General features: G+C 44.0%; 2 protein-coding genes and 1 pseudogene across 2 annotated transcripts; 1 reads left to right on the forward strand and 2 right to left on the reverse strand.

Annotated features, from left to right (window-relative positions):
- Nucleotides 1-798: 798 nt before the first annotated feature.
- Nucleotides 799-2,874, reverse strand: LOC129507949 (hydroxycarboxylic acid receptor 2). Its single transcript, XM_055322789.1, has one exon. It carries the CDS (start codon nucleotides 2,770-2,772, stop codon nucleotides 1,681-1,683), a length of 1,092 nt encoding a protein of 363 aa, XP_055178764.1. The 5' UTR covers nucleotides 2,773-2,874; the 3' UTR covers nucleotides 799-1,680.
- Nucleotides 2,875-5,889: 3,015 nt separating this feature from the next.
- LOC129508124 (heterogeneous nuclear ribonucleoprotein A1-like) lies at nucleotides 5,890-7,107 on the forward strand (annotated as a pseudogene).
- Nucleotides 7,108-14,005: 6,898 nt separating this feature from the next.
- On the reverse strand, nucleotides 14,006-18,695 carry HCAR1 (hydroxycarboxylic acid receptor 1). The gene is made up of 2 exons (XM_055322783.1): nucleotides 18,649-18,695; nucleotides 14,006-18,207 (listed from the first exon to the last, which is right to left on the reverse strand). The coding sequence occupies exon 2, from the start codon at nucleotides 17,801-17,803 to the stop codon at nucleotides 16,715-16,717; it is 1,089 nt and encodes a 362-aa protein (XP_055178758.1). The 5' UTR covers nucleotides 17,804-18,207; nucleotides 18,649-18,695; the 3' UTR covers nucleotides 14,006-16,714.
- Between the last annotated feature and the right edge of the window lie 8,775 nt (nucleotides 18,696-27,470).

The raw sequence follows: 27,470 nt of genomic DNA on the forward strand, positions 1-27,470 counted from the left end.
CAAGGAGTGACAGGCTGGGAATGAAAGTGTAACAGAAACTTGGACTGATCACAGACTCAAACCAGTACATCTCCTTTCCATCCCAGAACTAGGAACTGAAACTTTTCCACAGGAAATTCTTTCTTCTCCCTCCCTCCCATGCAAACACCCAATCTGTCCTGATTCCTTTTTTATTTATTTTTATTTTTATTTTTTTTTACTAATAAATTAATTTTTATTGGTGTTCAATTTACCAACATACAGAATAACACCCAGTGCTCATCCCGTCTGATTCCTTTTTTAATATGCAAATAGTAATAGCAATATTCACCAAACTCTAAATAAAACATACAGGGCTCTTGTCACCCTGTCTATACCACCCTTCCAAATTAGATGATTTTTACTTATTCTCAGTCCCCTTACTCATCCTTGTCCTAACACATTTGTCTTTTTTACTTAATACTCTCTTGATGGAGCTCAGTGTCTACTCCCTTTCCCTACTTGACAGTATTTGGTATTTTTCTTTTCTTTTTTTTAAAATAAATTTTATTTATTTATCCATGAGAGACACATAGAGAGAGGCAGAGACATAGGCAGAGAGAGAAACAGGCTCCATGCAGGGAGCCGGATTGGGACTTGCTCCTGGGACTTCTGGGATCACACCTTAGGATGAAGGCAGATGCTCAACCGCTGAGCCACACAGGCATCCCAGTATTTGGTATTTATATATCAGGACACAGTTAACAGCCCATAAAGGTCTCTGCTTAAGTAAGAAGTCCCTTTCTGTGAACCATCACCCAGACACATGCAACACCAGACTGTGTGTCTCATATCAAAATTTATTGAAGTGGTAGATTTCTTATAAGGACAGAAACAAGCGAACAAATGTGAAGGAACCTTCTCTCTCTTTACCACTGGGCAGCATTTCCCTTTTAATGACAAAAACAAGAGATGGGAAGGAGTTATCTTCTCTGAGGCCTCTAACTGCTCAGCCTTCGATTATTGTCAACAGGAGAGGAATGGATTAGCCACAGCACAAACACCTTTCCTTTCTCTTAGTAGGACTGTTTTGCTCAGTCCTGCCGTGGCTAATCCCTCCCTTATGACTACTGGAAACTCAGATATTAACCCAAGCTTGTGAGTCTGTCTGCCTAGTGCTTTTCTACTGAAGTGTGGCTGGAAGATTAATTGGTCCCATGGAATGTGGGAGAACTACTGGTTTGTTTAATGACGCCTGGCCTCCCTCCCGGGGCAATAACTCTCCTCCAGCCACTTAGCTTTTCTTATTCCATCTAGAGCCCACCAACAGGCTAGGTATCACCCCAGGAGCCAAGAACCATCCCTGTTTCAGGCAGGTGAGGGAAAGAGGCCAGTGAATCACAGGCGCTGATGGGCGTCTCCGTGGCTCCAACTCTACTCAGCAAAAGTATGGACAGTTATGCCATCTTCAGTTCCACGAGGGTCAGAAATTGAGCAGAAGTTTCAGAAGCTTTCCTCTCTGTTCCCCCAAGGGTCCTCTGGTGACGCTCCACAACCAGGCAGCCCACTCTGCCACTACCCTTCTCCAAATCTGATTCTCTGAATCTGGAAGTTCCAGGAAACCACAGGCCAAGTTTAATGATGGTATCCTGTGCACCCAGCCAAACTGTGTATCCAGAGACCTTGGTTCTTGGTGACAAGCTCTCTTCTTGGCTTGGTTATTTAGCGAGAAGCTGGGGTCAGGTAAGATGGGTTCCGTGGCTCCCCGGAGTTGGCCAATAAATTGTCCGGCACACTCCTGGTAGTATTCAGATCACCTGTGAGCTCCATGCTTGTGCTCTGGTTGTTATCCAACTCTTGTGGTGTCTTTTTCCTCAGGCAGCGGTTGATCAGGGTAGAGAAGAAGTTGGGGAAAGAGGGGCTGGAGAAGTAGTATACCAAAGGGTCCAGCATGCTGTTCATGTAGGTGAAGCTAAGGGTGATGAAAAATGCCAGGTCAACCGAGCGATAGATGTCACAGTTCTTCGTACCTGTAGTGTGCAAGAGCCAGAAAATGCGTATGCGCACGGCCACACTGGGCAGGAAACAGATGATGAAGACGATGGCCACCACCATGATGAAGTTGATGGCTCTCTTGATCTTGGCATGTCTGTCCATTTGTCGTTGGCGCAGGCTCCAGATGATTCTGGCCGAGCAGAATAGGATGATGCCCAAAGGCAGGATGAATTCCAGAAGGAACATAGCATCATGCCACCTGAAGGTATGGCAGATGCTAAAGCTGCTGCACAAATTTGCATCTCTATTCCTGATCAGCATTTTTTTGTATAGGAGGTGACCCGTCAGGCCAATGGTGACACCCCACAAGAGGCAGGAAATGAGGGCCGCTGTCCTATTCGAGATCTTGTTCAGAGCATGGTGAGGATGGACCACCCGGAAGTACCTGTCCACAGCCACCACCGTGAGAAAGATGATGCTGCCCTGGCGGTTCATGGCCAGCATGAAGAGCATTAGCCGGCAAGGGATGTCCCCAAACCTCCAGTCCCACTTCCTCACATAGTTGTCCGTCAAGAATGGCAGGCAGATGATCAGGAGAAAGTCAGCCACAGCCAAGTTGAACAAGAAGATCCGGCTGGATTTCCAGGACTTGAGATGGAAGCAGAAAATCCACAGGGCAAGGCCATTGCCCAGAAGCCCGAACACAAACTCCAGCCCCAATACCGGTGGCAGCACATTGGCGATGAAGTCATCCCGGAACACACAGCAGTTCTTCTTGTCTATTTCCAGAAAATGATTCTGCTGCTGGTGCAGATTCATGAGTGGAACAAGCCTGTCCTAGGGAGCGCCTCACCTAGCGAGTGCTCAAGGAAAGAGGTGTGTGTGTGAGTGGCGAACCGGAGGTTCAGCTCCCGCCTTTATGTCATGTCAGGGTGTTGAAACTGGTGACTGAGTGCTTACCAGGAAACTACGAAATCCCTTAAAAAAAAAAAAAAAAAAAAAGCCAGCAAGACTCTTATGCAATCTTCTGTTTGCATAAACAAGTAATAAAAATCCCCCAGGGAAGACAGGAACCCACAAAGTTTCCTAAATGTAAAGGATAAGTTTAGGCAAGCCGACTGTCATTTGTGCAGTACTGCGACGGGAAGGGTTTCCCTTCGGAAGTCCGTGCGCCGGCATACCGAACGCTCAGCATTAGAGAATCAATTCACGGTTGCGTAGTTGGCTCACACAATGAACAAGATGACAACGGCAATAATAATTTCCTGTGCTAAACAGCATGGTTTTCTAGAAACGTTAAGAGTGACTATGAAGGGGATCCCTGGGTGGCGCAGCGGTTTGGCGCCTGCCTTTGGCCCAGTGCGATCCCACATTGGGCTCCGATCCTGGAGACCCAGGATCGAATCCCACATTGGGCTCCCGGTGCATGGAGCCTGCTTCTCCCTCTGCCTATGTCTCTGCGCCTCTCTCTCTCTCTCTCTCTCTCTCTCTCTCTCTGTGACTATCATAAATAAATACAAATTAAAAAAAAAAAAAGAGTGACTATGAAGTATTAGCATATATATGACTTAAGAAACAGTAGCATGTATATGATTTCTTTGGAGACACCAAGGCAGTAACTGTCTATTTTATGAGGACGGACATGTTGTGTTTGATGCTTCCCTGCTGTCTTCTCTGTACAAACACAGATTGCTTTTCCCCACCAGAAATTGGCGATTAAGCTCTAGCTGGGGGGAAGGGGAAGGATCTTTGAGAACAGCATACAATTTCATAAGATGTTTGAAAACTTGAACTTGGTTTGGATTGCCAGTGGTATGTTACAATAAAATGGGTTTTTTTGTTTGTTTGCGTTGGATTTTGATAGGTTTCTGTGCTCATTAGCAATTTATTTTGAGGTATGTGATTTTTATTTTTACCTTTTTAAAGATTTATTTATTTATTTAGCAGAGGGAGAGCAGGAGTGGGAGGGGCATAGGGAGAAGGAGAGAATCTCAAGCAGACTTTGTGCTGAGCACACCCTGAGATCATGACCTGAGCTGAAACCGAGAGTCAGCCGCTCAACTGACTGCACCACTCAGGTGCCCCTGAAGTACATAATTCTTAAAAATCAATAAGTGTTATTTTTTTAGAGTTTTAGATTCACAGCAAAATTGAGCAGGAAGTACAGAGTTCCTGTATCCTCCTGTTCCCCCTTATACACACATAGCCTCATCGCACTAAGTGCATGATATTTTAAAAGCCTCCACTTTTGTAAAATTAAACTTAGAGGGATGGGACCCTTGAGGACTTTGAACTCCCCCTCACAGCAGATCACCATTTCACACATAATTTCTTTGCTTCTTAGTATAATTGGGTGTAACCCTAGAGGACATTTCTACCCTTTAATATTTTGGCTATGATCCGTGCTGCGTAAGAGGTCCTTCTACTTTGAGTTAAAAATCAGAAATGTGGGGCACCTGCCTGACTCAGCCACGTAAGCATCTCCTTTGGCTCAGGTCATGATCCAGGGGTCCTGGGATCAAGCCTCACTTAGGGGGGGGTCCCTGCTCGGCGGGGAGCCTATTTCTTCCTCTCCCTTTGCCCTTCCACTCACTCATGCTCACTCGTTCTCTCTCTATCTCTTAAATAATAAATAAAATCTTTTTTAAAAATAGGAAATCTGGAGCACCTGGCTGTCTCAGTTGATACAGCACATGCAAATCTTTATCTCAGGGTCATGAGATCAAGCCCCACATGGGGCATAGAACTTACTTTAAAAAAAAAAAAAGAAAAAGAAAATTTATTTCTTCAGAGGCATGCCCAGCTTCAATAACAGGGATTGATAGACGCTTCACAGTAAATGGGAGTCGAGATGATTGAATATTAGATTCCCATAGGACCCAGAGGACTCAATGATCAAGAAAATGATGAAGATGATGTTGGCTACACTAATAACAAATAAAGAGAAAGAGAAGTTAAGAAAATAATCCTAAAAAAATAAATAAAAATAAAAATAAAGAAAAGAATCCTATTTATAATTGCACTCAAAAAGAATAAAATACCTAGGAATAAATTTAACCAAGGAGGTGAAACACTTGTACACTGAAATATAATACACTGATGAAAGACATTGAAGAAGACACAAAGAAATGGAGAGATATATTCCACGCTGATGGATCAGAAGAACAAATATTGTTAAAACATCTGTACTACCCAAAGAAATCTACAGATTCAATGCAATCTCTGTCAAAATTCTGATAACATTTTTGGTAGAAGTAGAACAAACAAAAATTCCAATAGCATTTTTGGTGGAAATAGAACAAATAATTCAATAGAAAAAAATAACTTTGTGTACAGAACCACAAAAGATCCCGAATAGCCAAAGCAATCTTGGAAAAGAAGAACAAAGCTGGAGTCATCATACTCCTGATTTCAAACTATGTAAGAAAGCTATACTAATCAAAACAGTATGGTGTTGGCATAAAAACAGACACATAGATCAATGGACTATAACAGAGAGCCCAGAAATAAACCCATGCAAATACAGTCAATTAATTTATGACAAAAAATTCAAGAATATATACCAAGGAAAGCATAACCTCTTCAATAGATGGTGTTGGGAAAACTGGACAACCACATGCAAAAGAGTGAAACTGGACCACTTTCTTACACTATACATAAAAACTTTCTGCTCATGTTATGCACGATCTTATGGGTTGTGAGATCGAGCCCTACGTCAGGCTCCCAGCTCAGCGGGGAGTCTGCTTGAAGATTCTCTCCCTCTGCCTCTCTTCCCACTTGTGGGCGTGGGCATGTGCGTGTGTGTGTGCTCTCTCTCTCAAATAGATAAATAAATCTCTAAAAAATTAACCTAAAATGGGTTAAAGACTTGAACGGCTTTCTGCCCCTGGACGCCGCCGAGTAAGCATCGTTAAAGTCTCCCCTCCCACCGCCGTCATGTCTAAGTCAGAGTCTCCCAAAGAGCCCGAGCAGCTGCGGAAGCTCTTCATCAGAGGTTTGGGCTTCGAAACGACTGATGAGAGCCTGAGGAGCCATTTTGAGCAATGGGGGACGCTTCCGGACTGTGTGGTAATGAGAGACCCCAACACCAAGCGCTCCAGAGGCCTTGGGTTCGTCTTGTACACCACCGAGGAGGAGGTGGACACGGCCAGGAACACTGGGCCACACAAGGTGGACGGAAGAGTGGTGGAACCAAAGAGGGCTGTCTCCTGAGAAGATTCTCAAAGACCTGGTGCCCACCTAAGTGTGAAAAAGATTTTTGTTGGTGGCATCAAAGAAGACCCTGAAGAACATCATCTAAGAGATTATTTTGAACAGTACGGGAAAATTGAAGTGATTGAGATCATGACTGACCGAGGCAGTGGCAAAAAGAGAGGTTTTGCTTTTGTGACCTTTGATGACCACGATTCTGTAGGCAAGATTGTCATTCAAAAATACCATACTGTGAATGGCCACAACTGTGAAGTAAGGAAAGCCCTATCCAAGCAAGAGATGGCTAGAGCTTCGTCCAGCCAAAGAGGCCGAAGTGGGTCTGGAAACTTTGGTGGTGGTCGTGGAGCTGGTTTTGGTGGGAATGACAACTTTGGTCGTGGAGGGAACTTCTGTGGTCGAGGTGGCTTCGGTGGCAGTCGAGGTGGTGGTGGATACGGTGGCAGTGGGGATGGCTAGAACGGATTTGGTAATGACGGAAACAACTTTGGAGGTGGCGGAAGCTATAACGATTTTGGCAATTACAACAATCAATCCTCAAATTTTGGACCCATGAAGGGAGGAAATTTTGGAGGCAGAAGCTCTGGCCCCTATGGTGGTGGAGGCCAATACTTTGCCAAACCACGAAACCAAGGTGGCTATGGCGGTTCCAGCAGCAGCAGCAGCTATGGCAGTGGCAGAAGGTTTTAATTACTCCCAGGAAACAAAGCTTAGCAGGAGAGGAGAGCCAGAGAAGTGACAGGGAAGCTACGGGTTACAACAGATTTGTGAACTCAGCCAAGCACAGTGGTGGCAGGGCCTAGCTGCTACAAAGAAGACGTGTTTTAGACAATACTCATGTGTATGGGCAAAAAACTCGAGGACTGTATTTGTGACTAATTGTATAACAGGTTATTTTAGTTTCTGTTCTGTGGAAAGTGTAAAGCATTCCAACAAAGGGTTTTAATGTAGTTGTTTTTTTTTTTTTTTTGCACCCATGCTGTTGATTGCTAAATGTAATAGTCTGATCATGATGCTGAATAAATGTGTCTTTAAAAAAAAAAAAAAAAAAGACTTGAACGTGTGACCTGAAACCAAACTCCTAGTAGAATACATTGGCATTAAACTCTTTGACCTTGGTCTTGGTGATGATTTTTTTGGATTTGACACTAGAAGCAAAGACAAAAAAAGCACACATGAACAAGAGGGACAATATCAAACTAAAACGCTTCTGCGCAGGGCAGCCCGGATGGCTCAGCGCTGCCTTCAGCCCAGGGTGTGATCCTGGATACTGGGGATTGAGTCCCACGTCGGGCTCCCTGCATGGACCCTGCTCCTCCCTTTGCCTGTGTCTCTGCCTCTCTCTCTCTCTCTAGGTAGTCTCTTATGAGTAAATAAATAAAATCTTAAAAAAAAAAAAAAGCTTCTGTGCAGCAAAGGAAACCACTAACAAAATGAAAGGCAAGATAATGAATGGGAGAAAATATTTGCAAATTATATATCTGATAAGGGGTTAATAGCCAAAATATATAAATAATTCATATAACTTAATAGCAAAACAAACAATTTAAGTAAAAATGGATAGAGGAAAAAAATAAAATAAAAATGGATAGAGAATCTGAATAGATATTTTCCAAAAAAGTCACAATGAATGACAAATAGGTTCATGAAAAATGCTCAACATCGCTCATCATCAGGGAAATGTAAATCCAAAGCAGAATGAGATATCACCTCACACCTGTTAGAATGGCTATTATCAAGAAGACAAGAAATAACAAGTGTTGGCGAGGCTGTGGAGAAAAGGCAACCCTCTTGCTCTGTTGGTGGGAATGGAAATTGGTGCAGCCACTATGGAAAACAGTATGGAGGTTTCTCAAAAAGTTAAAAAAAGAAATACCATACCACCCAGCAATTCCACTTCTGTTTATCCAAAGAAAACAAAAACACTAACTTGAAAAGATATCTGCATGTCCATGTTCATTGCAACATTACTCACAATGGCCAAAATATGGGAAAGAAACCTACCTGTTCATAGGCAGATGAATGGATTTAAAAAAGTGTGTGTGTGTGTATGTGTATATGGAATATTATTGAACCATAAAAAATGATGAAATCATTGAACCTTAAAAAAGAATACAATCTTGCCATTTATGACAACATAGATGGACTGTGAGGGTATTATGCTAAATGAAATAAGTCAGATGGAAAAAAGTAAATAATACCATATGATCTGTCTTATATATGGAATCATAAAAAAAAAAACCCTCATAGATACAGAGAACAGATGTGTGGTTGCCAGAGGTAGGGGGTGGATAGTGGGCAAAATTGGTGAAGAAAGTCCAAAGATACAAGGCTCCAGTTATAAAATAAATAAGTCCTGGGGATGTAATGTACAGCATGGTGATGATAGCTAATAATTCTGTATTGCATGTTTGAAAATTACGAAGAGAGGAAATCTTAAAAGTCCTCAGCACAAGAAAAAAAATTATGTAGCTATGTACAATGACAGAGTCAACTCGACTCATTATGATGCTCATTTCACAATATACACACATAGTGCATCTTTATGTGCACCAATATAATACTGTATTGGTTTCAGGTCAACTATTCCTCAATTAATAATAATAAAAAAAGCTAAGGTGCTGTTGCCACCTAAATTACAGAGAGCTTCCAATATGCCAGACCCCATGCACAAATAAATGCTTTAACTACATGATTGTGTTTGACCTTGACTATAGTCCACAAAGTAGGGCCATTACTGATTCTGATTTCAAAATGAAGGAAGTGAAGCTCAGAGAGGTTGGTAATATTCATGCTACCCCAGCCAATAAGAGCAGAGCTTTGGGTTTGAATTTGGAAGTGGCTTCAAAGACTGTGTTCCTAACCACGAAACTACACAGACTCTTACTATATTATTGCCTTATTCATAAGGCTGCACTGGATTGAGGTCCTCTTATGTGGGTGTATTAAGATTCTAGTGAAATGGTTGGTATTTGTTTCCTGACCTTGCTGCCTGTGAATATCCTGCATTCTTCTTGGACTAATGTAGATTGGTCGGTGATATTTAGAACTAATGTCCTTTATTAACTGAGTCAGAAAAACTGATTATTAACAATAATTATTTCCAGGAGCTAGAATGTGCAAGGTACTCTTTCTCTTTCTAAGTTTTACAGTTTTATAATATTTGTGTGTGTGTGTGTGTGTGTGTGTTTCAAACAACAGTCATTGGGACACCTGGTTGGCTTAGTTGGTAGAGCATCTGACTCTTGGATCATAGGGTCATGAGTTCAAGCCCCATGTTGGGCATGGCGCCTACTTAAATAAACAAACAAATAAATAAAACCAAGTCATGCGTAAAATTAGGAATGAACAACAAATATTGCTAAGTTTGAAAAAAAAGAGAAAAACTGGATGCTTAGTCTGGAGCTGTCATCAACCACCATGAACCCTCTTGGCTTCTTCATGTGCAAATTGAGGGATTAGATAATCTTCCAGCTCATTCTATGATTCTAACCGAAAGTTGACAACCACTCAGACTGAATGTACATTCCGGTCTCCCTGGATTCTGGTGCCTGCTGTGGAATTTCCGGTCTTCCCACTGTGCCGTGAGGATGATTTGTCCTGTTTGTGTCCCTCTTTTATGTATTTATGTTTTTTCTTACTAGCACATGAGTTGTACAGAAACTTTTAATGAATCATTTCAACAGCGGAGGCAGTGATTCCACCGGGTTTTATGGAAATTCCACTTAAAATTTATGATTTTCACAATTAACTTGAATCTTTATGCCTAGTTATCACAGGTTGGATGTGTGCCACTGAACTGAACTGAACTGAACCCCCCCCCTTTTTTTTTAATTAAAAATGATCACTGTAAGGTGTGCCTGGCTGGCTGAGTCAGTGGATGATCTCTGGGTTGTGAATTCAAGCCCCATGTTCATTGGGTGTAGAGATTACTTAAGAATAAATTTTTTAAAAAATGCTATCATTTATCACTGTCTGCTTTGTGCTAGGTATCGTGCTAAGAGATTTGTAGATTTAACTCCATGATCTCATTTAATCCACACAAAAAACTTGGTGAGTGATATGCTCTGATTATCCTCACCATCATTTCCATTTTACAGATTAGAAAACTAAGGCTTAGGTTAAGTGATTCACTGTTTGCTTTGGATTTACCTGGAATTTCTGTTTTAGTTATCTATTGCTATGTAACAAGCCACCACAAAAATCAGTGGCTTGAAACAAACACCTTTGTATTATCTTTCCTGATCCTATGAGTTGACTGGGCTCAGCTGGCCAGTTCTTGTCCGGGGGCAGTTAGGCTCAAGTAGGACACTGGGACATCTGGCCTTTCTCTCTCTCTCCATATAGTCTTGTATCTGCCTGTATGGCCTCTTTGTGTGTTCTTTCCACAGGGCAGATTGAATTTACGAGGCTTCTCAAGGCTTTAAAAAAACATGCAAGCAGAACTTGCTGCCTGGGCTCAGAAACCTCACCTTCGTCGTATTCTGTAGGTTAAAACGAATCATAGAGCCAGTCCATATTCTAAGAGGGGTCACATGAGGATGGAAAGACAGGAAGCATTGTTCATTAGGAGCATTGTGGGAGATTTGCCCCCGTAGATGGTAAGTAACACTGAATTGGGACACTTGGCTAGAGGGAAATAAGAGACCTCTGGACTTCTCAGAAAGATGAAGGAGAAATTGAGAAGTAGTAAAGAAATAGAGAAGAGGTTGGCTTCCCTGGCTGACAGAGAAATATGAAAACAAAGGAGAAGAATATTTCAGGGTTTTTTTTTTTTCAGGGTTTTGAAATACAGTGTGAAATTTCATGTAAAAAATCTAAGGGCAAATCAGAATAATCAAATAATCTTGAAAAAGAAGAAGAAAGTTGAACTCCCACTTCCCAGTTCAAACACTTTACAGTCATCAATACAGTGTGCTTCTGGCATAAGAATAGACATGCAAAGCTATAGGGTATATGAAGAGTTCAGAAATAAACTTTTACTCAGCTGATTTTCAACAAGGGTTCTAAGATAAATCAGTGGGGGGAAGAACAGTCTTTGTAATTAGTGCTGCTGGGACAACTGAATAGCCATATGCAAGATAATGAAGTCAGATCCCTTCTTTGCCCTGGACACAAAAGTTAACTCAAAATGGATTATAGACCTAAATATAAGACAAAACTCTTAGAAGAAAACCTAGGAACTCACTCTTAGGTTTGCATAACTTTGTCTTAGGCAAATATTCCTCTCCAAACACACAACAACAAAACTGGTGATTAGGTTTCATTGCTTTAAAAGAGTAGGGCTTTAGGTTTGTTTTTTTTTTTTTTCAGTGTCTATTCTATGTTTGGCACTATTCCAGGTGCTTTATTTTTATTTTTTAAAAGATTTTTATTTATTTCTTTGACAGAGAGAGAGAGAGAGAGAAAGAGAGAGCACAAGGAGGCAGAACCGCAGGCAGAGGGAGAGGAAGAAGCAGGTTCCCTGTTGAACAGAAAGTCTGATGCGGGGATCCATCCCAGGACCGTGGGATTGTGATCTGAGCCGAAGGCAGACGCTTCAATGGCTGAATCACAGGCACCCCTTTAGGTGCTTTATATATCTAAATTCATTTAGTACTCAAAACAACCCTATGGCAGGTATTGTTCTTGTCCCCATTTTATAGACAAGGAAAGTAAAGTATTGAGGGGTTAAGTAACTTGCTAAAGCCACACAGCTAGTAAGTAAAAGAGATAGGATTTGGGTCCAGATAGTCGGGGTCCAGGGGCTATGCTCTCCCGTCGCCTGTCCTCTGACCCAGCACTTCCACATCTCAGAATCTTCTGAAAACTCTAGCCCATGTGCCCAAAGATACACCATTCAAAATATTCACCACAGCACGATGGCAATAGGGGAAAATTGGAAATCATTTAAATATCCATTAAAAGGCCATGGTTGGGGCACCTGGGTGACTCAGTCAGTTGAGCATCCAATTCTTAGTTTTGGCTCAGGTTGTGATCTCAGGTTGTGGATGGAGCCCCAAACCAGGCTCCACACTCAGCGGAGAGCCTGCCTAGGATTCTCTCTTGGGGGGCCTGGGTGGCTCGGTGGTTGAGCATCTGCCTTTGGCTCAAGTTGTGATCCTGGGGTCCTGGGATTGAGTCCTACACTGGGCTTCCTGCAGGGAATCTGTTTTTCCCTCTTCCTATGTCTCTGGCTCTCTCTCTCTCTCTCTCTGTGTGTGTATCTCTCATAAATAAATAAATAAAATCTTTTAAAAAAAGGTACTTTATTCATGATAAAAGTACCTTGCAAAACTACCTGCCTGTGTATCCTGCTTCAGCAAGATTCATCATTTGTGTGCAAGTGTGTATATACCCCCAATATTAGTCATCACCCCTAGGAAATGAGATTAAAGGGAATGCAAGGAAGACTCTTACTTCTTTATGTATTCATATGTTCTTTTGATTTTGAAGAAAAACATATATGCCTTTGATAATTAAATTTAATTCCTTTCCAAAATCAAAGAATCTGAAAGGCTAGTCATGAATCTTCCATCAAGAAGAGTTGTGAGGTGCACATGGTTCAGTTGGTTGAGCATCCAACTCTTGGTTTCAGCTCAGATTGTGATCTCAGGGTCGTGAGATCGAGCCCCATGGGGCTCCACACTCGCTGGGGTGTCTGCTTGAGTTTCTGTCCCCCTTCCTCTCCCTCTGGCCCTCCTCAACTCCCTCTCTAAAAAAAGAATAAACAAATAAATAAATGTTGTGAACAGACCTTCTCTCCCCAGTGGATCTCATGGCATCACCTCTTACCAGATTCCCTCAGACCCCCAGGACTTTTCATTCCTATCCCATTGACTGTCCTGCAGCTCCCAGGTAACCTGCTTTCTTACCACATCCTCTCTCACTGGGATACCTTTCCCCATTGAGTCATCTAGTTGCCTCCTTTGTCACCTTCAGGGCTAAGTTCAGGAGTCACTTCCTCTGAGAAGCCCTCCTCAGCCCCCCTCCCCCCCCAGGTCAAGATGAAGTCCTTGGGCTGTCCTGCAGAACCTTATTCTTACCACTTTCACACAGTTACCCTGAATGGTAGTTTGATTTTTTTCCTTGGTTTCTGCAATAGAACCCACAGGGTCAGGGGCTTTGTTTTCCATTTATGTTTCTACTGTGCCTGGTACAGAGTTGGTGCCTAATAAATGGAATGAGAGCAGCCCAGGTGGCTCAGCGGTTTAGCGCCACCTTCAGCCCAGGGCATGATCCTGGAGACCTCATGTTGGGCTCCCTGCATGGAGCCTGCTTCTCCCTCTGCCTGTGTCTCTGCCTCTCTCTCTGTGTGTCTCTCATGAATAAATAAATAAAATCTTTAAAAAAAAAAAAAAGGAAGAAAGATGGAATGAATGAGTGAATGAATGAACGAATCTTTACAAGGATAAAGTATTAACCGCTTCCCACTCCTACTATATCATCACTGGACGGTGAATATAGTTATCTGTCTGTCCTATTCCATCTCAAACCGTGTGTGTGTGTGTGTGTGTGTGTGTGTGTGTGTGTGTGTAAATAAATATATAAAATTTAGGGCCCCAGCTTCATGAGTGAGCTCAAAAGGGGCCTGTGTTTACTCAAACAAAGCTAAATTCCTCTTCCTTACAATTTCTGAAGAACACTTGGTAAGATCTCTTTTTCATCACATTGTGAATTGAAAAATTGGAGTCTGGACTGTGCTTGGGTTTTTCATTTTCCTTCTTTTTTGTTTGTTCTTGCTGGTTCTTAGTGAGAATCTCTGCCTACCTGAGATTCTGGATTTTTACACTACTTTTTTCAAAGCGTATGGTCTTAGGAGTCACACACACAGAATGCAGACTTTCTTTTGGAAACCGTCTTTATTAAAATGAAGCAACAGAGGAGCAGCCCAGGAATGAATTATGAGCAGGGATAGAATCAAAAGCAGAAGTGTGGGGCTTCCACAGATTTCTTTTTGGAGGATATATGGTTCTCTGAGGCAGATAAGAATCCTGCTTTCACTCCTCCCCAGGCAGCTGGGGAGTGAGGAAATTCAGGTAGTGACAGTACAGCAGCTACTTGGGGTGGCAAACTCCGAGGGAAATGGCTTCTATGCCTCATCATCTTTGTGTGCAAACTGCATTAATGTCAGAAGTCATAATATTGAGTACTTCCTGCCAGACACAGAACTTAATGCTCCATCTGCACTTGTGTATTGAGCACCTATGTGCGGGCACTCTTCTAGGCACTGGAGGCATAACAGTGAACAGAATCCCTATGCTTGAAGACAAACCATGAGAGACTCCTAACTCTGGGAAACAAAGGGTTGCAGAAGGGGAGGTGAGTGGGGGGATGGGGTGACTGGGTGACAGGCACTAAGGAGGGCACTTGATGGGATGGGGAGTGAGTGTTATACTATATAATGGCAAATTGAATTTAAATTTAAAAAAAATTTTAAAAAGCACCCCTGTGCTTCGGGAGCTTACGTTCATGGAATCTGCCCACCAACCTCTTGACATCTACGTTATTGTTACTTCTGTTTGACATATGAAAAAAATGGAAGCTGAAGGTTTAAATAAAATCTGCCCTCAGGTGGGAATGTGAACTGGTGCAGCCACTCTGGAAAACTGTGTGGAGGTTCCTCAAAGAGTTAAAACTTGATCTGCCCTACGACCGAGCAGTTGCACTGCTGGGGATTTACCCCAAAGAGACAGATGCAGTGAAACGCCGGGACACCTGCACCCCGATGTTTCTAGCAGCAATGTCCACAATAGCCAAACTGTGGAAGGAGCCTCGGTGTCCATCGAAAGATGAATGGATAAGGAAGCTGTGGTCTATGTATACAATGGAATATTCCTCAGCCATTAGAAATGACAAATACCCACCATTTGCTTCGACGTGGATGGACCTGGAGGGTATTATGCTGAGTGAAGTTAGTCAATCGGAGAAGGACAAACATTATATGGTCTCATTCATTTGGGGAATATAAAAAATAGTGAAAGGGAATAAAGAGGAAAGGAGAAAAAATGAGTGGGAAAAATCAGAGAGGGAGACAGAACATGAGAGACGCCTAACTCTGGGAAACGAACTAGGGGTAGTGAAAGGGGAGGTGGGTGGGAGGTGGGGGCGACTGGGTGACAGACACTGAGGTGGGCACTTGACGAGATGAGCACTGGGTGTTATTCTATATGTTGGCAAATTGAACACCAATAAAAAAATAAATTTCTTAAAAAAAAACCTGTCCTCAGATTATACACCTAGTAAGTGGTTGAGCAGGGATTCAAATTTAGGTTCATCTGACTTTCCAGAGCCCATACTTTTCATTGCTGGGTATGGAGTGCCTCTGCAAAAGGAAATAATAAAAACAGCTGATAGGAGTGTTTCAAGGCCAAAGAACTAAAATCTGGTAAGGTCATCTGGGGCAGAGAGTACCCTGGAAATTTGAGAATGTGTAAACAAAAGAGCCAAGAATGACTTTCACCACTCTGTGGCTTGAGAACAGAGCTAAAGATGGCTTGGACTCCTTCCCCCTAATCCAGGGCCGGGGCAGCCTGTCATTTCATAGAATCATTCAGTTTTGAGGGCTCCAAGTACACGTGTGGGAAATTCATGTGCATAAGGGGCATCACCCTTCCCACCCTTTAGTGTTTGTACAGAAATCTGAAACGAGAGGAACATACTGATGTTTGCAATGAACAGGTCTAGAAACTATATTCCCTGAGAGGTTAGTAAGAGAGAGAGTATTAACCTTTCTGTTTGCCCCCCCCCCGCCCCCAGATACTTTGCTGTCACACAGGGCTTAACTAACAACCCTCCAGGTAAAAGGGAGACTAGCACAGTGCCCAGCATGTATATGAATTCAGTAGATACTTGGAAAATGAATGAATAAGTAATCTCAACTCGTAGTCATATAACAAGCAGTCAGAAGCAATCACCCTGGGCTCAGCCCTTTGCAAAGGCCAATGGGATTTTTTTTCAAGCGCTCAGCTCTCCCTGGAAACATATCCCTCAGCACCTTCTTTGAAATGCAAAGGCTTGCAGAAAAATGCAGAGGTCAGAGAAGATCAGAGCAGATGGTTTTGCTGCCCTTCTTCTTGGGCTACTGAGAAATCAGAGCCATACAGAGAGGCCCTGTGAAGATGAAATTCGTCAGGATCAAGACAACTCCCTCTGAAGAGCCTCACTCAGCCTAATATCAAGCTGTTGACTTACTCTGGAATCTACTTTCCAAAACAAGTAACAACTTAAGGTCAGAGGATAGGAAATACTGCTAAGTCATTAAGTTCACTGATGCTCCCAGGAAAAGGATATGTCCGGTGTACATATTGGTACCTATTTACTCAGCCACTTGAAACTGCCCAGGAACTGAGCTCTTGCCATAGCCCCACCCAATACACACACGCTCCGTTCTGTGCACATACTGTCCTGTCCTTGTAACTGGGTCCTAGAAAGGTAACCCACTCACTTCTCAACTGGAACCTTCCAAAAAGCCACAGTGACCTGGATTCCACTTCCAGATAGAGTGAGGAGGATACAGCTGAGGAAGGGTGGCATTTTCAAAGCCTTCTCACCCCCTTGGCATGAACTATTTCTAAGTCCGTTCGTCTGTCCTCCTTGGGTCTTGACTGTCTGCCTGTTTCAGTGCCATTCCACACATTTGAAGATCCTGCTGCTCATTGGATTGGCTCTGGAAGCTGTTTGCCACATGGACACAACTCTTGCGACAGAGCTTTGGGATTGGCATCTCTTCCGGCCTCTGGGTCTTGGAGTGCCCTGGACTCTTTGGTCGCAAACCGCGGATCTTGAGCTTGGTGTAGAATTTGGGGAATACAGGACTCGAAAAATAATACACCAGAGGATCCAGCATGCTGTTCATGTAGGTGAAGCTGAGGGTGATGTGGAGGGCTACGTGGACAGAGGGGTCGCAGGCACTCGAGGGCACAGTCCAGAGGAAATAGAGTCTGGCCGACACGCTGGGCAGGTAGCACGTGATGAACACAACCGCCACAACCATGATGAACCGGGTAGCCTTCTTCATCCGAGTCTGCCTGGCCAGCTGCCGCCTCTGCTTCAGACTCCAAATAATCTTGAAGGAGCAGAACAGGATGATGCCGAGAGGGAGGAAGAACTCCAGCTGGAACATGATGTCGTGCCAGCCATTGGCTGACTCCATGATGAAGCTCTCACAAGATATGGTCTTCTCATGCACGCACAGATGGTTCTCCATCAAAAGGTAGAGAGTGCCCAGGATGACCATGATCCAAAGGGCACAGACGATGCCAGCCGCTGTCCGGTTGGAGATGGTGTTCAGCACGTGGTGGGGGTGGACCACTTTGAAGTACCTGTCCACCGCCACCACAGTGAGGAAGATGATGCTCCCAGCCCTGTTCATGGCCAGCATGAAGAGCGCCACCCGACACGGAATGTCCTCAAAGGCCCATTGCCTGTGTCTCCAGTAGTAGTCTGTCCGGAAGGGCAGGCAGATCATGAGAAGGAAGTCGGCCACGGCCAGGTTAAAAAGGTAAATAGTGCTCGGCTTCCAGGTCTTCATGTAAAAGCAGAAACCACAGAGGGCCATGCCATTGCCCAGTGCGCCCAGCACGAAGGCCAGGATCAGCAGCGGTGGCATCACCTGAGAGATGGGGTCCCCCTCGATGAGGCAGCACGACCCGTTGTCCATGGTGGACAGTGGACAGGTGTCCCATGTGCGGGGGGGCCCTGGGAGTCCCCACAGAGACACAGACGCTTATCTGAAGGCTACCACTCACCCAGCTGCTGGTTTCTTGACTTCTTCAGCCTGGGATGCGGGTACCAACTGCACGTGTGGGTGGACACAGCCACCGCTGGGAAGACAGAGACTTCAGCCAGGGGATGAGAGACTCAGGGAGGTCCTTCCTTGGCAGGCTGTCCCAGGCTACCTGTCTCCCCACCAGGTGAAGCATGGAGAAATGCAAGTGGTCATTTCTGGGCGGCAGGCAGGTCCAGTGAGATTCATGGAGCAGTTGCTGGGTCCAGCCCCAGAACGGTTTTTCTCTCCAGCCTCACTCTTGCTATTCAGACTCCTGCGCTGGAGAGCATGCAAAGCTGCCCAGAAGGCACGAAAAAAGCTTGTTTGTCCTCCCTCCCGGTGGAGAAATACAAACATTTCCTGGAGCCGTTCTGGGCCTCTGCCCCTAACCTTTGCCTGACTGCCCCGTCCTCTCCCTATCCCATGGGGCTCTCCCAGGCGGTGCCAGAGGGGGAGGCTTTGCTCCACAGCTCCTCAGACCCATTTCCGCTGCCCACACTAAAAAATACAGCACTTTAAATTCAGAAGGGTCTGTGGAGGGGGAAAAAAAGCTAGAAAAGCTTTTCTCGAGCTTATTTTTAGCTAACAAAGCTAAAAGTAGCACTTGTTGGGTGTTAGAAAAACTCTGTGGAGTGCGTCTTCTTCCCTGCATTCACACCCCTGCCCTTTGCATCCTCCCTTGAACCCAAGTGATCCGTTACACAACTAGCAAGACCATGCAGTGGAGCTGAAGTCACCTCTCATGAGTCTGTCTCCACGCAACAGCCTCTTGGGGAGCCGGTTCCTCTCTCTGCTGTTTGCAAAAGAGGATTTGGCTCTGAGTTTCCCACTGGTCGTTCAAAAGAGCCAAATACCAAATGATAGATATGCTTTTAATTTTAACTATGTGCTGAGCGCATTGCTGGGGCGAGTGAGGGTTGGGCAGTTGGTCAAGGAGTCTATCTCTAAAATAATCATAGGTAAAAAGAGACTGCACCCAAGCCCAGAGATTTTACTAAAATGTCCTATCCTTTGGCTTTAGAGATGATCTATCTGCCCTATTCCTTTCAGCTCCTAGCTTAGGAAAGGGGTGCAGGGGCGGGAAATACATTGAGAGAATGCATATACTCCTTCTTCCAGTTGCTGATTAAAGCAAAGTTCCTTCCACTGAATCCTGGACTCCAGATCAGCCACGACATCTCCCCCCACCCCACTGTGACTGCTGCCACCTCCCACCTGTAGAAACTATTGAGAGTTTCCTGACTGGTTTCCTTTCCTCTAATCTATTCCCTGTAATTCCTTTCCCACAGCACCATGTGATTTTTTTCTAAAGCACAGATGGGATCATATCCTTTTATAAAAAAAAAAACCTTCATCTGCTCCCTTCAAGCTGCCAAGGTGATTGGTGTATGGCCTGTGAGCCATATCTGGTTCTAAAGCCAGTTGGTTTCAGGCCACATGTTTTAAGAACTTAGGACTGTCCTGGGGCGCCTGAGAGGCTCCAGTCGGTTAAGTGTCTGCCTTCGGCTCAGGTCATGATCCCCAGGTCTTGGAATCCAGCCCCGCATTGAGTTCCCTGCTCAGCAGAAAGCCTGCTTCTCCCTCTCCCTCTGCCTGCTGCTCTGCCTACTTGTGCTCTCTTTCTCTCTGTCCAATAAATAAATAAAAACTTAAAAAACAAAACCAAAAAAACCCCTTAGAACTGTCCTATAAAAACCTGGATTTCCAGACTTTCTTGGAAAACTGGAAGATCTGGCTGCTCTGGGCCACACAGCAACCATCAGCTGGAGCTGAGAGTAGCCGCTCCCTGTGTCAGGGGCATTCTCCATTTTGCCCCAGTCCCACCTCTCCCTATTACCTAGTTAGCTTCACTCATTTACATGCCTGGCTTCTGTGGGATTTTAAGTTTGCCACATCTGCTCTAGGCTAAAAGTCACATTTGTCAGATTGGTATACCAGGTTCTTCACGGATGGGCCTTGTGTACCTTTCCAATGCCATCCTGCTACTTTTTCTCCTCACACCTTGTTAGTCTCATAACTTCTAATAAATATGTCCGTTTAGCCCCCCTGCTAATCCAAGAGGTCCTTGGAGACAGAGTCCATGTTCTTGGTAAATACCTGAATACCATCAGGCTGGATTTTTCAACAAATGGTAAGTATTCCTCATTCTTTTTTTTTTTTTTTTTTTTTTAGTATTCCTCATTCTATGCGAGCAGACACTGTTAGGATTCTTGTAAACAGGGGATCCCTGGGTGGTGCAACGGTTTAGTGCCTGCCTTTGGCCCAGGGCGCGATCTTGGAGACCCGGGATCGAATCCCACGTCGGGCTCCCGGTGCATGGAGCCTGCTTCTCCCTCTGCCTGTGTCTCTGCCTCTCTCTCTCTCTCTCTGTGACTATCAAAAAAAAAAAAAAAAGGATTCTTGTAAACACAGAGTGCTTCCCTTTTTTCAAATGACTAACACCTGTCTTTTTCCACATTCTTGCGAAAGCACCTTCTCTTTCTCTTTGCAGAATTCTACGGAAGGCAGAGGATTAAGGAAAAAAGAATAGGTTTCCATTTCCCTGAAAGTCTCCTATTGAGAATAGGAGAAGCTGTGCATGTGTGGGACTAGGGGATATGGGAACTCTCTGTATCTTTTTTTTTTTTTAAGATTTATTTATTTATTCATTCAGAGAGAGCAAAGAGAGAGGCAGAGACACAGGCAGAGGGAGAAGCAGGCTCCATGCAGGAAGCCCGATGTGGGACTCGATCCAGAGTCTCCAGGATCACACCCCGGGCTGCAGGAAGCGCTAAACCGCTGCACCACCGGGGCTGCCTCAACTCTCTGTATCTTTCCCTCAGTTTTGCTGTGAAAATAAAACCTCTTTCTAAAAAAAAAAAAAGAAAGAAAAAAAAGAAAGAAAGAAAGAAAGAAATAGTCTAGGGTGCTGTGGCTCAGGTGATTAAGCATCTGCCTTTGGGTCAGGTCATGATCTTGAGGTACTGAGCTACACTTCGGGCTCCCTGCTCTTCGGGAAGTCTGCTTCTCCTTCTTCTGCCCTTCCCCCTGCTGGTGCTCTCTCTTCCTCTCTCCCTCTGTCAAATAAACAAATAAAATCTTAAAAAATAATAATAAAGTAAAGAAATAGTCTTGGGGATCCCTGGGTGGCTCAGCAGTTTGGCGCCTGCCTTTGGCCCAGGGCGTGATCCTGGGGTCCCAGGATCAAGTCCCATGTCAGGCTTCTGGCATGAAGTCTGCTTCTCCCTCTGCCTGTGTCTCTGCCTCTCTCTATCTCTATGTCTATCGTGAATAAATAAATAAAATCTTAAAAAAAAAAGAGTCTTAAAAAATGTAAACCAAATTTTATTATTGATCTTATTTTTACTCCTAGTTACTAATCACAGTGCCTGATGCAAATTGAGGCTTTTTTGATATAAGAATGCAGATTGAATGAACCTCTAAGGTTGTTGCCTGATGCTTCAGAATCCTCCAAATGAGGAAGATATTATTAATTGTCTGGAGCTGAGTGTTTAGTGGGAAATAAAACAACTACATAAATAACAATTTTAAGAAGCACATTGGATAAGCAGATTGAAGTAATATTCTTCAAAATATAGCATACAGGGCGACGCTGGTGGCACAGCGGTTTAGCACCACCTGCAGCTCGGGGTGTGATCCTGGAGACCCGGAATCGAGTCCCACATCGGGCTCCCTGCATGGAGCCTGCTTCTCCCTCTGCCTGTGTCTCTGCCTCTCTGTCTCTCTGTAGCTCATGAATAAATAAATAAAATCTTAAAAAATATATATATAGCATACACACCACAAATGATATGTGAGGTTATTGTGGATGGTGTAATACACACATATATTTTGACTTCGTGGCTACAACTATATTTATTTATTTTAAAGATTTTATTTATTTATTCATGAGAGACATACACAGGGTGGCAGAGACACAGGTAGAAGGAAAAGCAGGCTCCATGAAGGAAGCCTGATGCAGGACTCGATCCCAGGACCCCAGGATCACGCCCTGAGCCAAAAGCAGACGCCCAACTGCTGAGCCACCCAGGTGCCCCTACAAACTTATGTTAAAATGTGTGAAAAAATACAACTGGTCCATGGGAGTTTTGTGAATGAGGGGAATGACGGAGAGCTATTAAAATTTGTAGGGGCAGGGATCCCTGGGTGGCGCAGCGGTTTGGCGCCTGCCTTTGGCCCAGGGCGCAATCCTGGAGACCCGGGATCGAATCCCACGTCGGGCTCCCGGAAGCATGGAGCCTGCTTCTCCCTCTGCCTATGTCTCCGCCTCTCTCTCTCTCTCTCTCTCTCTCTCTCTCTCTCTGTGTGTGTGTGTGTGTGTGACTATCATAAAATAAATAAAAAATTTAAAAAAAAAATTTGTAGGGGCAGAAACGGAAGGAACAGACATTCCAAACACTATGAAGAGTGTAGAAGGAGTGAAAAGACAGGCATTTGAGTTTGGAATCATGGAGTCTGAGAATAGGCCACATAGCTCTGAGTGGAGCTATCTTACAGGGGCTTTGAACTCGGAGGGAGCAGGGAGCCATTTTGGAGTGAGCAGCATCCTGAAGGATCAGGGGAATAGTTGAAAAAGAGAGAGAGAGAAGCAACAGTCTTTTGTTGCCCTCCCGCACCCCAATCCCACCCAGCCCTCCTGCCTGCTCTGGAGCCACAGAGCTGCCTGTTGTTTCCCTCAGGAATCCTGCAGGCTCAAAGCCCATGTGTTCTCTCTAGTGTGTTCTGCGGTGAGCCGCAGAGTGGGTATTTTTGAGGAATGAGGGCCTCCAGACAACTGAAGTCCACTCCTTAAATACCAACACTGAAAAAAAAAGTTTCTCATCCTCTTCTTCAGATTCCACATCAGATAAAGGGAACTGTTAGTGCCAGCCACTTAGCACAAGCCCTAAACTTGGTTCCCTCTTCTTCCTCACGCACCATGATCCCCAGTTGGTCACCCACATGACCTAAATCTCTCTCCAGCCACATTGCTACCACTTCAGCTGGTCCAAGATTCTGGAGGAGTGTGGTAGTCTCCTGATTGTTCCTCCTGCCCCACCCCTGTCTTACTCCTCCTCCAATCCATTTTCCAAAACTCAAATCTGATGATGCTACTCACCTGGTTAAATGCTCCAGCAGCTCCCGTGTTGTCCTTTGCCAGGAATTCAAGATGACTGGCAAGGCCCTGCAGAAAGGCCTGGACACCCCCCACAGCAGCTGTACTATGTTTGGTATCCAAAGGCTGTCTTATAGGGACTTCTGGGGAAATACTTCCTCCCACCCCCAGTCCTGGATAACTCCTCTTTTGTCAGCCTCAGCCTAGACCAGCATCTTCCAATAGAACTTTCTACCATGATGGAAGTGCCCTGTAATATACATGTGACTACTGAGCACTTGAAATGGGGCTAGTAGAACCTGAATTTTCAATATTATTTAATTAATTTAAAGTTTAAAAGCCAGGGTGCCTGGGCGGCTCAGTTGATTAAGTGTTTGCCTTTGGCTCAGATCATGATCTCAGGGTCCTGGGATCAAGTCCCATGGCAGGCTCCCTGCTCAGTGGGGAGTCTGCTTCTCCCTCTCTCTCTCTGTCTCTCCCCCCTACTTGTGCTCGCTTACTCTCTCTCTCAAATAAATAAATAAAATCTTTCTTTAAAAAAGTTTAAAAGCCACATGTGGTTTGTGGCTAGCACACTTCATACAACTGCTGAGCTTTTTGTGAATCTCCCTCTCCAGTCTGGGTTAGGCTCTCTTCTTGGTACCATTTCTGGCACCCATACACTTACCACATGTTTTTATTATTATTATTATTTAAAGATTTATTTATTCATTTGAAAGAGAGTAAACTAGAGTGTGGGAAGGGGCAGAAGGAAAGAGAGAGAGACTCCCAGCCTGCAGAGAGGAGGCCCGAACATGGGGCCTGATTGCAGGGACCCAAGATCACAACCTGAGCAGAAATTGAAAGTCAGGTGCCCAACCGACTGAGCTACCCAGGTGCCCCCTACCACACAGTATTGTAATGATTTAACTGGTATTTCCCTCTGGCTCTGCCTCTGTTTCTATAAAAAAAAAAAAAAAGCACTGGATCTGATTCAGCTTTGTGTGCCCAGAACACAGCCCAATGCCTGACCCCAAGAGGACACTCAGTATGCATGTCTTAAGTAAATGAATGACCCAGTGAACAAATGATTGTAGACCTCTGCAGTTTACTTATTCTCTTGGCTGTAGGAAACACCTCTGAACAGGAAAGGCAGATTGAAAAAACTTCAGAAAACACCTATCAGACTGATGTGGTGTGAGCTTTGGGCCCTTGGGCCCTGTGTGACACCTCCCCCGGTGTTTTTCAAGATGATGTTATACTTTATAAGAGACAGGGCAGGAAGTGGACAATCCTGCGGAGGCCACCTGGCTCCTCAGAAGGAGGAACCATCCACGTTGTGGGGTGTTAGAAAGACACCCTCGCCCTGGTTACCCACGATTTCTGTCTAATTTGATTACAACTTGAGGTTCCCGTTCCCATGATCTCTCTCTGGATTCGATCTTATGCTAAAGCAGCTAGTAGAACTCAGGGAAACACTTACTTGTGTTTACCAGTTTATGATAAATAAAGGATGTGATAAAGGAAACAGATGAACAACCAGAGAAGAGGTACATAGGGTGAAGTCTGGAAGGGTCCCAGGTACAGAAGCTTCTGCCATCATGGAGTTGGGGTTTGTAGAGATCCACCAGCCCAGGAGCCCCCAAAAACCATTCAGTTGGGATTTTTATGGAGGCTTCATCATATAGACTGGATAAACTATTTTTTTAAAGATTTTATTTATTTATTCATGAGAGACAGAGAGAGAAGCAGAGACATAAGCAGAGGGAGAAACAGGCTCCTTCCTGGAAGTCTGACGCAGTACTCGATCCCAGGACCCCAGGATCAGGACCTAAATCAAAGGCAGATGCTCAACCACTAAGCCACCCAGATGCCCCTAGACAGGATAAACCATTAATTCCATTTACAGCCCCTTTCCCCTCTCTGGAGGATGAAAATTTTAATCATAGCTTTGTCTTTCTGGTGACCAGCCTCCATCTAGGAGCTCACCAAGAATCATCTCATTAGGGGATCCCTGGGTGACGCAGCGGTTTAGGGTTTAGCGCCTGCCTTTGGCCCAGGTCGCGATCCTGGAGACCGGGGATCGAATCCCACGTCGGGCTCCCGGTGCATGGAGCCTGCTTCTCCCTCTGCCTGTGTCTCTGCCTCTCTCTCTCTCTCTCTGTGTGACTATCATAAATAAATTAAAAAATTTAAAAAATAAAAAAATAAAAAAATAAAAACCCTTTAAGAAAAAAAAAAGAATCATCTCATTAGAACAAAAAACACTATAGGAAACTCCGAAGGATTTAGGAGCTTTGTGGCAGGAACCATGGGCAGAAAACAATATACATATTTCTTTTTATTTCACCGGTGGAAATCCAGGGGCCCTGCTTCCCCTAAATGCCTTTCCTAGCTGGGGCCCTTAGTATGTGACCCTATTAGCTCCCTGGAGCTGCTCTAACAAATTATCATAAGCTGGGGGACTTGAAGCAGCAGCAATGTATTCTCTTCACAGTTCTGGAGACTAGAAGTCTGAAGTGAAGTTATCAGCAGGGTTATGCTCCCACCAAAGACTCCAGAACAGAGCTTGTATCTTGCCTCTTCCAGCTTCTGGTGGCTATCCGCACTCCTTGGTCTGTGACTGCATCACCCCAATCTCTGCCTCCAGGGTTACATGGCCTTCTCTGCGTGCCTCTTATAAGAACATGTGTCATTTAGGGGCCAGATAATCCAAAATTATCTCATCTCAGGGTCATTAACTTAATTATGTCTTCAAAACTCTCTTTCTAAATAAAGCCATATTCACAGTTTTCAGGGGCAAGGGTATAGACATATCTTTTATGGGGGTGGCGACCATTCAATCCACAACCACAGCCCACTACCCAACCCACCGCAACTCATTGACCTTTCCAGTGTCTATGTCTGCATCCTTGAATTTCTTTCTTTCCCCAACTATTTCAAAATGTCCTCTCTGGAAGGGAGGAGGAATTTACTGACCAAATTCAAGGACTGGATGATTTACCATATGTTTTGTTTGTTTTGCTCTGTGGGGCTGCAGCCCAGGAGAAAGCTGGGTGGGGGGGCCACACAGTTAAGCAGAGGGACATGGATTGCTTCACAGTGTGACGGGTGGGGAAGGGCTTCACTGACCTGACACAAGCTCTAACAGGAACTTCCTTGCCATTTCAAAATGAGTCTTAAAAATTGCAGACAATGGGTTTTTTTTTTCTACATATAAAGTGTAAGAAGGGCGCCTGGCTGGCTCAGTTGGTTGAGCGTCTACCTTCAGCTCAGGTCATGTTCCCAGGGTCCTGGGATCAAGTCCTGAACTGAGCTCCCTGCTCAGGGGGGAATCTACTTCTCCCTCTCTGTCTGCCTCTTCTCCAGCTTGTGTGCTTGCTCTCGCTTTCTTAAATAAATAAAATCTTTTTTTAAAAAAAAAGGTAAGAGAAATTAAAGACAGAGGGAGAAATTATATATTCAAAGAGATTTAAGAGATATAGTAACCAATTTTTTTTGTAATCTGGCTCAATTCCAACCATTGAAAATATGAGACATTTGGGGAAATCTGAACACTGGTTGGCTAAGTAAGGAATGATTGCTAATTATTGTCAATAGTTTGGTTATGTTTAAACAAATAGCCACTAATCTTTTAGATATCCTGAAATATGTGTAGATAAAATGATATGATGTTTGGGATGTGATTCCAAGGAGTCCAACAGGAGGGGGCAGAAATAAAAAAGGAGAGGTTATGAGTTTCTTATTGTTGTAGCTGGATTGTGGGGACATAGACATTCACTACTTATTCTCCCTGTTTGTATATATTTTCCCTAAAAAAAGGTAAAAAAAAATTGAAAGCAACTTAAATCTTTATTAGTGGGGAATGAGATAAAATTATGGTGACTTCACTCAATAAAGTACTTACTTAAAAAAGAAGAAGAAGAAGAAGAAGAAGAAGAAGAAGAAGAAGAAGAAGAAGAAGAAGAAGAAGAAGAATTCATTTATATAACAATCCCTTGGGCCAGGCGCTGTTCTCAGCATCTCTGCTATCCATAGAGAATGAGACTGAGTTATAAGTACTGACTCAGAAAGATGTCCAAGAAAGATTACGTGTAAAACACCAAAAATGCACCTAAATTTGTATAGCATAATCTCAGTTTTGGAAGTTAAAAAATAATAGATAGGCCCTCATATCTTGCTGAAGGGAATGTAAAATCAATCAGCTGCTGTGAAAAGCAATTTAGGACTTCCCAAAAAAGTTAAACATAGGTCTACCATAGGACCCAGCAATTCCACTCTTAGGTATATACTCCACAGAACTGAAAACAGGACTCAAATACTTGTTCATGAATGCTCATATCAACACTAATCACAGTAGCCAAAAGGTGGTATGATGGTTTCCTTCATATGTCAACTTGGCTATACCCAAATATTTGGTCAAATATTTTAGATGTTCCTGTGAGGATGTCTTTTGGATGAGATTAACATTTAAATTGGTGAAAT

Source organism: Nyctereutes procyonoides, unplaced genomic scaffold (assembly GCF_905146905.1).
Source record: "Nyctereutes procyonoides isolate TBG_1078 unplaced genomic scaffold, NYPRO_anot_genome, whole genome shotgun sequence".
Classification (NCBI taxonomy): domain Eukaryota; kingdom Metazoa; phylum Chordata; class Mammalia; order Carnivora; family Canidae; genus Nyctereutes; species Nyctereutes procyonoides.